This window comes from Phycodurus eques, chromosome 12, assembly GCF_024500275.1.
Source record: "Phycodurus eques isolate BA_2022a chromosome 12, UOR_Pequ_1.1, whole genome shotgun sequence".
NCBI lineage: Eukaryota > Metazoa > Chordata > Actinopteri > Syngnathiformes > Syngnathidae > Phycodurus > Phycodurus eques.
This window is the reverse complement of record NC_084536.1, coordinates 381,563-392,500: the sequence shown is the minus strand read 5'-3', so window position 1 is coordinate 392,500 and position 10,938 is coordinate 381,563. Positions and strand designations below refer to the sequence as shown.

General features: G+C 48.4%; 1 protein-coding gene across 2 annotated transcripts in view; it reads left to right on the top strand.

Annotated features, from left to right (window-relative positions):
• The window catches only part of tnfsf11 (TNF superfamily member 11), a 27,243-nt gene extending 16,624 nt beyond the window's left edge, over positions 1–10,619 (top strand). Inside the window, exons 3-5 of one of the 2 annotated variants that reach the window (XR_009769597.1) lie at positions 5,649–5,775; positions 7,633–8,497; positions 9,547–10,619. Coding sequence is in view for 1 of the 2 variants with exons in the window: in XM_061692632.1 (XP_061548616.1) it covers positions 5,649–5,775; positions 7,633–8,069 (564 nt within the window). In the remaining variant the exon portion in view is untranslated. Of the gene's footprint in view, positions 1–5,648; positions 5,776–7,632 lie in introns of both variants that reach the window. The other variant, XM_061692632.1, reaches the window with a different exon arrangement.
• The last annotated feature ends 319 nt before the right edge of the window (positions 10,620–10,938 follow it).

Here is a 10,938-nt window from a genome sequence, read left to right as displayed (position 1 = left end):
GCATATGCACGGGTACAGTATAAAGAATCTGCTTATCTCCACATTTGGTCAAATTCTTATTTTTTACGAATCGATATTAATTGTCGGTCCCCAAGTGAGTCTGCTATTTTTTTTAGAACCAATCAAAAGTGTTGGAAATGGCGATGTAAGGTTACTGTAATGGCTCAACAAACATGCTGGTTTTGTTTTCCGGAAAAGTGACTGTTTTGGAGAGTGACTGCAACGGAATCTGACTGACGGCAGCGAACGTATATGCATACGTGATATGCCCATATGCAGAGGTGGGTGGTAATGCGCTACATTTACTCGAGTAACATTTTACATAAACTGTACTTGTCAGAGTACTTTTTAATGCACCATACTTTTTACTTGAGTATTTATGTGAAGGATCGATGCTTTCACTCCGTTGCAAAGCTCGACAGGCCGTTCACTACTTTTACTTATTCGTTCTTGCGTGAGCGCGTCTATTGTTAGACTCCATCTTCGACTTCCGCATAGGGTGCCTGTTGTGCCAACCAAACGGGATCACCAATTTCATTTGACTCCAATTCACCAATCAGACGACGCAAGGCAGTCACATGACTGCGCACATAGCCTTTGCGAGGCAATCAAAATGACTCATTTTATGAGGGGCGGGGTGTGCGCGCGCGCACACACGACTGTTTATTTTACAGACTAAAAAACAACAGCTTTATCATGCAGCTCTTAAATTGTGACTGCTCAAACTTGGATATTTCAGCCCACTTCAAACTTGACAAAAAAACCTTGCAGTAAGTTGCAGGCGAAGTTAGCCCAAGCCTATGGTGTCGCACACGCACACACAATCAGGCTCTTCGGGCGAGAGGCGGGGTACGCCCTGAACTGATCGCCAGCCAATCGCAGGGCACACAGCAGAAACAAACAACCGTTCGCCCTCACGTTCACACTTATGGGCAGTTTTGAGTCTTCAATCAACCTAACACGCATGTTTTTGGAATGTGGGAGGAAACCGGCGTGCCCGGAGAAAAGCCACGCGGGCACGGGGAGAACATGCAAAGTCCACACAGGCGGGGCCGGGGATTGAACCCCGGTCCTCAGAACTGTGAGGCAGACTCTCTAACCAGTTATCACCGTGCCGCCGCCAACCAACATGTACTCGTAAAAGAAGCAGTGCGGCCAAGAGAAACCCAATTTCATGGAAGAAATATTACAATTTTGCTTGTAAATGTAGTAGGCTGTCACTACTGAATCTTGTGAGAATCGATTCGCCTATTGATTGATTGAATCGTTCAGAATCATCTTTATTTGCCAAGTATGTCCAAAAAACACCCATGGAATTTGTCTCCGCGAGTTGGAGCCCCTCTAGTACGACAACAGACGGTCAATTGACAGAGAACACTTTGGAGACATAAAGACTACTATGCCTAAAAAAAGATGTTTTAGGACTAATATGCATTTTATTTTCATTTATGATGGATGGACTTCATTCCTTAAACTGCATATGTCGGCACTGAGTGTATGGTATAAATTTGGTGTGCAGAATTTGAGACTGCAAAATGCTTAAGCGTTAAACCGTTCGCAACCGCGATTAGCACGCTAGCGATTACCATTTTAGGTGAAAAAATACTAACTACCATTCAGCTCACTCCTACTTATCGTTTTGGGTGTACATGACTGCGTCTTAACTCATTCAGTGCCAGCCCTCCCAGTTAACATGGCTATTTGACTTTTAAAGCAGTTAGTGGCCCTGAATGTGTTAAAAATCGCTGACAGACGCTCCTTTGCCATTTTCGGCAACGTTTACCATTGGCCCAACACTGTGTCAGTCTGTAATAAATGTCCGTGTCAAACATGGGCTCCGGCAGTGCAATCGTGGCTCCGTCTGCTTTTTTTTATTTTTTTCAGAGCGTCGGGGCTGAAATTTTGCAGCGACCTAGTTTTGAAGTTGACTACACCGAGTCGTCCAATTTTTGTGTTGTTGTTGTTGTCCCACCCCCCCTCAGCCCTAAAATGTAGGTCAGTGCTTCTGATCTTGTTTAGGGTAGCAAAGACGGCCTTGCTGGTCCTGACTGCTCTCCGCTTTTGATTGGCGTTTTTCAGTGAAAAGTTGTCCCGCCGTTTTCTCTAGCGCCGGCCCTCCAACGGGTCACGGACTTGATCTGGCCGACCCCGGACGGCCGCCGGCCGATCCCGGGGCGCATATAGACAAACGACCAAACGTTCCACGAGCTCAACGTGCCCGAGATTCAAACCCGGCCCCTCTCAACTGTGAGGCGGAAGTGCTAACCACTTGCCTGCCGTGCTGCCCAATCCTGGATTCTGTTATTGAGTTTTGCTCACAATCCTGCAAACCGACAGCATGAAAACCCAAGCGGCAAGCCGGTCCTGAGCAGCGGCAAGCTGGAACGACTGACTGATCGATTGACAGCCCTCATCACCCAACCGCGCTGGGACACGAACGTATCGCGCCCGCTTGAGGCAAACGATGGCGGGCGCGGTAGGAATTTGTCTCGTGCGTTAGTGGTCGCCGGGGGTGCAGTATATGTAGAAGTGATGGATTATTGTATCGTAGCTTTCTCCTGTTACTTCAATTGAGTTCGGCCCTCAGGCAAATTTATCTGTTACTACAAGAATCCAAAAGTGAAGGGACATTCTTTTCTTAACGAGGGAATCTGTGCTCGATTCTTTTTGGAGCTTTGCGATTAAAAACAACAAAGGAAGTTTTTAGGAATCTTTTTTTAAAAATTTCCTCTGAGAGGATGAGCCGACGTACGCCAAGGGTCGCTTCCCGTGACGGGAAGCCTCGGCGTGTTCGCAGAGAGGCGGGTCGCGCTCCGTTCAAAGTCCACCTAATGAAGCGCAAATGTGTCCGACAAGCCGGAAGTGGACCGATCGCTAGTGAACGCAAACCTCCGGACCGAGGGTGTGCCGTCACGTCCGACCCGGCCGCGAGGCCGAACCCTCTCCATCTGGCCTCTCGGGTTTCGCTTCCAAAACTTCCCGTCCGTGCCGTCCCGATGATGAGCTCCTTCCGGGTTTTGTCCGTCGGCATCGGTCCCGAAGAGGATCTCGGCGCCCGCTGACTTAAGCCTTAGGCGATCGCTGAACTGAGCTATCGTCAGGTTTGCTGAACCCAAAAGTTGAGTCCGTTGTTATCTTAGTTTACCGGACAGCTTTCACTGACAAACATTTTTGAGGAGGGCAGTTGTAGTTTGACAGATACTTTATTATTCCGACTGTTTGAAGATGTTGAGAAGGAACATGCACGCACGCACCGACATATACACACACCTTTTTATTGCTTCAGTTGTTGGCTCGGAATCAGAGATGAGTAGAGGAGCCAAACATTGTTCTCCAGTACTGTAACTGGAGAATAATATGAATATAAAAGTAAATGGTAGTCCTCCAAATCTTCACTTGAGTCAGTATTCAGTAAGTACGTACGGTACATGCAAAATAAGATAAGCTTATGGCGACCGGCTAACTTTTCCGGGTAGTCTGGCCTGCGCCATCTATTTGTGAGCCAGCGGCATCGCCGGCTCGTCTCCTTCCATCATTCGATCGGGAGCCACGTCCAGAATCCAGCAAGCTTTCAGGCTAATAAAGGAAGAGACAAAACCTAAAGCAACAGGCGACAAATGCCTCTTTGTTTAGGTTACGTTGTGTGAAGCACTTTGGTCAAATGTGTTGTTCTTAAATCGCTCTAAAAAGAAGTCTGGATTGGGTTCTTGGCAAGATCTCGATGGGCTCTCTCGAGTCGTCACAGGTTTCAGTGAGTGCTGCACTCGTCTTTGGATGCCCCCCCCCCCCCCCCCCCCCCCCAATACTGCTTCTCCTTCAGGCGTCTCTTTTCCTTCGGGCGAGGTTAGTTTTGGCTTTCTCCCCAAAGCGGACGACGGACGGCACGGCTCGGATTTTCTCGGCCGTCTCCCGCTCCTTTCTGCCCCCGCGGAAGGCGGGTTCCCTCGTTCCGTCTGAGCGACCCCTGCGCATGTGGTCTGTGTCGTAAAAACCCAAACCCTTGACATCTTGGTTGGAACTCCAAAGTTTAGTGCAATATTACTTGGGTTACAGTTACTCATCACACAAGCATTTTTGGATACTTTATCTGCCAGCAGCTCTCACAAATTGAGAAGGAAGGCCCGCGCGCGCACTTCCTTTCCCTTTCATCTTGGTGGCGGCAGCGGCATAAGTGCGATATGTCACAGACGCACAAATCTTCAACAAGTTTAAATTCCAGAATAGAATGATGATCAAACCACGAGGCAGGGGGTCCTCGGTTTACGACGAGCTCCGTTCCTACGGCGGCAACTGAGACCAAATTTGTACGCTAATGCAGTAGTAAAGTCATCTTTACACCGAATATTTGTGTGAACAATACTTGGAAGCCGTAGGCATCCATCGAGCCATCGTTACAGGAAATGAATGAACGCACGTTTCCTCCCAATTCCCCAAAACGTGCTTCTCGGGTCCATCGAAGAAAGAAAGTCGAGCAGTCCAGGGAGTACGCCGCAGTCCGGCGACCCAAAAGAGGACGAGCGCTGTAGAAATCGTCCGTTCGTGAATTACATTTGGAAATACAATCAGCGTATCGGCCTGGTGGTTAGCACATCTGCTTCGGAGTGGCCAAGGTTATGGGTTGGAATCTCCGCTCAGAGTTTGCATGTTCTCCCTCAGCCTGGCGTCCTCTCACATTCCAAAACGTGTTTGTGAGGTCAACGGAAGACTCTCAAATGTCTCCAGAAGTAAACGTAGGTTTGAATGCTCCTATGCGCCTTACCGTTGGCTGGCAAGCTGTCCAGGGTGTACCCGCGTCTCAGCCAAAGTAAACTTGGATGGGCTCCAGTGCACCTGCGCCGTTTTTTTTTTAAAAAAAAAAAAAAAAAAAAAAAAAGGATGGCTGTTTTTTCTCCTCTTAGATGGAAGTGTCAGAGCGAGTGTTTGGCACCTCAGCCTCGCAGTTGTGACGTTTCGTTTGGAATCTCGGCTCTGGCATATTCGGTGCTCGCGTGGATTTTGTTTTGATTTTCCTCCCACGTTCCAAAAACCTGCATGTTAGGTTCACTTCAAGACTCTAAATTGTCCAGAGGCTTGAATGGTTGTTTGTATGCGATCGGCCGGCAGGCACCGTACCACCGGTCGCCCGTTCACCCGCGACCCCAGTGAGGATGGACGGAACTGTCAAAGCTGCCCGTACGAGAGGCCCTTGGCGCCATCAATGACTGCCTGAGCTGCGATTTCTATTTGTTCGACTTTCCACAGGTTTATCCATATCTAACCTTTGCGTTACTTGATTCGGGCGGACAAATGCCTCCCGGCTGGCCCGCCGACATTGACGGCCGGTGACAACAGAGAGCTTTTTGTCCTTATCGGCAGCATCGGGACAATGTTGGTGTACTGGCCAGGGTGTAAACGTTGTTGCTTTGAAGGCAGCTGTGAGTTGGCGGTAACTGTTTACTTGCTTGGAAACCATGTTTGGACTGAATCAGACAGTGTTTGCGCACTCGGTCTCCACCGCCGTCAAGTACACGCACTTAAAGACTTGATGATGATTTCGAATGGCAGCTGTGGTGAAACATTTCACGGGTTTATTATTGGTGTTTTTGGGCCGCATTGTCGTTTTACATTTGTGTCTCACAATTTGTCGTCTGGTCCGCTCCTTGCGGTAGGAAGTGCAGACGGAGCCGGTGCTGAACGCGCTGAGAGACACCAGGAAGAACCGACGCTTCAAGAACCACAAGGAGACCCCGCCCTCCGCCCACCTGCCCATCAAGGTGCACCAACAGTTCGCCAAGCGTGAGTCCATCCTCTTCACCCAATAGAAGTGCCTGCAACTCAAAATATTGGGACTCTCTCCCAGGGTTAGAATAGTTTAGGATTTACTGCCTTGTGACTTTTCCTTTTCAAATTCAGTTCATTTAAATTTGTTTTTAGAGCAGGTTTGTTAGTTTTTACTTTTTCCAAAATCTAAGGTTAGCTTGGATGCGTCACAACGTACAGTAAAAGCATTCATGAGACACATTCTGTCGTAGGGCCTTTTTCAAAAGAGGTGTTTATACGTTGAACGTACCAACAAAATCAAGTCCTCATTTGCACGTTTGCCTTCCCTTGTTGCTAAATTGCAAAGTTCTCAAGTGGACTTTCAGATTTGTGACTGCTAGACAGAGATCGAAAGTAAACTCGCTCTCCAGTGAAAGTGCATCCGGTCTGCTTTGTTGTTGTTGAGCCCATGATGATTGTGACAAACCCTTTTTCAAGTAGTGCTGTGAAAATGTTGCAGTAGTTCGAACCCCTGCCGTGTCGACGACACAAAGTCCTCGTCTGCTTTCACATCTGACTTACGTGGCGCGAAACGGCAGCATTTTCAGTCTCTCTGAGTTTTCCCCAAAAGACGAACAACCGACGCGCAGGTTCCGTGAAGTCTGTAGCCGTTGAGCCGTTTCCGTTAGCAACGCGTAGCAACAAAAACAGCTCATACTTAAACGTTGCGCTCGGACTGGCGAGCCGTCAATACGATGGCGCAGCCCGATGACGTCACTTCTCGACACGTGAACTACAATTCCCAAAGGACTGTTCGACCTTCCTTCCGCATCAGTTCTGCATCTACGTATTTATCGGAAATAAATGCATTTCAAATCAACGCCAAAAGTTCATGTATGAAATTTATTGACAAAGATGAAAACTCCATGCAATGCACTTTCTTCTCATGTTCATTTCTTGTAAGAATTATAGTTCAGAAATAAATTACAAGTACTTAAAAATAAGGAGTTACTTTTCAATCACCCGGTGTATATGTACGGATAATTTTGGGCGGCACGGTGGCCGACTGGTTAGCACGTCTGCCTCACGGTTCGAAGGACCCGGCCTCGCCTGTGTGGAGTTTGCGTGTTGTCCCGTGCCTGTGTGGGTCCTCCCACATCCCAAAAATATCCATACTCGGTTGATTGAAAACTCTAAATTGTCCGTAGGTGTGAATGTGAGTGCGAATGGTTGTTTGGTTGGCGACCGGTTCAGGGTGTGCCCAGCCTCTCGCCCAGAGTCAGCTAGGATAGGCTCCAGCACGCCTGCGATCCGCGTGAGGATAAGCGGGACGGAAAATCAATGTATAATTTTGATGACTGTAGCTTATGAACGAAAACCCCAAATAGACCATCTCTACAAACTACGTTTTGTGTGTGTGTGTGTGTGTGTGTGTGTATGTGTATGTATATATTTATAAGCGCATATTATTATTTACAGTACATATTAGCACATGCTTTAAACACACTTAAACCTGTTTAACCACATTTTTAAAAGATTGTAAATGTAGTTGAAGAAATTGCAAGCATAAAATATTGTATGTTCGGGTAATGTCTATGTACATGCATGAGCCTGTAAGAGGCGGGGCCTGGTGGGGTGGCGGGCGAGCGCTGTCGAGCGACAGTGCGTGCGTGCGCTCCGAGTGTGTCCTCGTGCTCTCCTGACGTGGGGCGACCGTGGCCGTCCTTTGCCGCAGGCGAGGGCGTGGCGGTACACGGAACTTCGAATACTATAAAATCCACAAAGCCAGTGGCGTACGAACGGCCGTGCGGGTAGACTCGAACGTGGAAGCGCGACATAACGGGGAAACGCCGTGAAGTCGATCCAGTCTAAACGTCTGGCTTTGCATTGCAGCCGGCGAACCGAACGCGATCACCATCGACTGGGACGAGGCGCACGGGTACCGTCATCGCATGGACTACCAGAGGGGCAAACTGCTGGTGGTCAAGTCGGGCTTCTACTACGTCTACGCCAAAACCTGCTTCCGCTACTACGAGTACCCCGGGGACGGCGGCCAAGGCGGCGGGCCCTCCGTGGACGTGAGCAACACGCAGCTCATCCAGTACGTCTACCACGAGAGCATCAAGCAGAACAGCAAAGAGGACCTGCTGATGAAGACGGGCAGCACCATGCGCTGGGACAACTCCAGCTACAACATGTACTGCGCCCAGCAGGGCCGAGGCCTCTGGCTGGAGCAAGGGGACGCCTTGTACGTTAGCGTGTCCAACGCGTGGATGCTGGACCCCGACGGAGTGGGCACGTACTTCGGGGCCATTAAGTTGGGTAACTGAAAACACGCCAAGACGCGCGGGACGCCGCCACGCTACTGAAGTGACGCCAAAGAACCGCTGATGATTTCATAGATTTAGCCGCACGTAGCCCCGTGCCGTCGCGGGCAGAACCGCGGCCGACTCGGTCGAGTGTAGCGCTGGATTTATTTTATTTTTTTACTCCTGTTATTCATTAAGATCGCATTTGACTCTGTTGTTGTTGTTGTTTTTTTTTAAGCACTGATGACAAAAAAAGGGCGCAAGTGATGAATTGTGGGCAACGAAGATCAGCGTCGTCATGGAAACAAGGAGTTTGCATTTTAACACCAGCGCCGCCAAAATATTCCTCACCCGCAGTTGTCGATGTTTTCCAGGAAGAGGTTTTTTGTCGGCGAGACGGAGGCAGCCCAGACGAGGCGCCGTTATGACGGCTACGTTTACGTGCAAAGGTTGTGCCTCCTCTATTCCGTTTAGTTCTTACAATCAAGGCCGAGTGTCCCGAGTCAAGCCGATTCCTCTGAAAACGTGCACGCCCTCGGTTGTAAATTTGACTTTCACTGACCTTCAAATGCTCCCACCGTTATTCTTGCCTCACGCAGCATCTCGCCGTCCGTTTTCCAAAATTGCGCTCACTCAGGTGCCGGGTCAGCTTGGGCCAGAGGCAGAGCGCCAGTCACTCGCGGGGCGCATTTCGCCAAACGGCCGTTTACAATCGAGAATCGTCAGTCAACCTGACTTGCTTGTTTTCAGGAGGCGGGAAGAATCTGGACGAGGCGCAGCGACATATTTGAGCATAGATTCCAATCGTTTTGGCATTACAAAAATCTGGACTTCCCCCAAATAGAATCTTTGAAAAGTAGCAACGCATCTTGCACTAAACTGGGACAGAAGGCTGCGTTTGCAGGAGCCGTCCAACCCGACAGCTTTCGAGACGCGCGACGATCGTGCTTAGGATGAGAAGAAGAATTTGCGTTTACACTATAAAGCACCTTTCATGGGACTCGAATGCAATTGTGACGATGCCATCGGCCTTTCAAATGTTGTTTCCTCTGCAATTGTGCCAACTCGTCGTAACGTCAGCCACTCGTGTGTCTCTTCTGGTTTTTTCTTTTTTGTTTTGCCCGACGCTACACAAGCGACCGGAAATACTAGACTGGAATTAACTGAAAAAGACACAGGACAGATGGAGTCCAGTGGGCACACAATACAGCGCAACTTTTCAGACAGTTCACAGGTGTTTTAGTCACGCGTCTATGACGTGCGTTTGTCAAAATAGAATGACGGAGTCATCGCATCATCATCACGATGATGATGATGACACCCAATCCCCAGAGAGAGCAATCGAGACGCTTCCGAAATGACACCGTGTCGGCAACTTGACCCAGAAATCAAGCGTGTGCCGGATAGCGGAAGGAAACAACTTTAGCTAGCGCCAATCTTTTTGGCTTTGACGTGAAAGTAAGGACCCGTGGGTGACGTTTGTGTTTCTGTGTGGTAGTGTTTCAGACAGTGGAGCTCGACAGCGTCTCTGGATCGTCACCCGACCGATCATGCCACGGGAGGAGAAACTGTGTGGCGGCGATATTACGGAAATGAGTTAGTGTTGCGGAATTGCAGAACAGCTGGTTTTCACAAAGAGGCCTAGAACAGCAGATTCCCACCTGACGGGTGCGCAGGCACTCCAGTGACCCACCTACGTTTAGGAGAGTCGTCCTCTCTGTCCATTTTTCAGCGTCAGCGTCGTCCTCAAAATACCGGCGTCCACGTGAACACAGTCGCTTCCTCTTCATCACAATTGGAATCCAGTTTGAAATGATTCAATACTTACTCTGCCCCGCTTTATTTGTATTTACTTGGCCACCTCAACTATCGCAACACAAATGTGCGACGTTTTTGACTGAATTGGGACAAACGACGTGTTTGCGTCGCTGCGGGTGACGATCGACAAGTGATGCAGATAGCGGGACTGTCTGCTCTTGGACATGAAAAGACTTTCAAAGGGAGGAACCAAATTGACTTTGGTTTGTCTTTAACTTATTTCTTCTTGGTTTTCATTTGGCTCTCCAGTGAGGTAAATGGGAACATGCACCAGCTATTTATTTATTAGTTCGAGAAGTACAGTACAGATGCGGTTCATTGTTAAAGTGGCCTTTAAGCTGTATAAACAAAGTCATGTATATTTCATGTCTGTACAACATTCATTATGCAGCACTTGGGACATAGTAGGCACGCTTTTTGTTCATAAAAACAGGGGCTTCAGCTCTACTTCCGTATTTATGTATCTCACGTTTGACAATTGTGTGTGCGCTCGCTAGCTGAAAGTGAAATGCATTTGTTTATTCCGCAAGATAGTAACATACCTGATTTCGACGGAGAATGTTTTTGTCAGTATGTTTTTATTATTTATGTTTGTGTATGTTGAAATAAAAATACTACTTTTGTAATTAGGTTTCACAGTGCATTGAACAGAGATGTGGGCGCGATTTCCGTCGGAATCCAGATTGTCAAATTCAGACATCCCGACTGTCCTTCACCGAGCACTCGCGGGGTAAAACAAAATTGATACGATCACAAAGTAACGGAGAGCAGAGAAGCAACGCCGAGTCAAAGATGGGGAAAGCTAGGTTGACCCCATTTTCATGTCTTGATTTTTTTTCGTGTGAAAATAGTAGAAAAGAAAAGCGGCTCCAGTGATGCTCCAACATCTACGGCGCCCCAGAGCCAAAACATGAAATGGGATTTTTAAATGTACAGTCGCTATACAATGTGTCCACAAAGTGCTCATTTGTCTTCCAACGTGCACACAGAATACTAATTTGTGGGTTGTGGGCTCATCTGAGCAGGGTCGTGATGACGACTTCCTCTCGTCGCGTTCGTACCTGCTGGACAT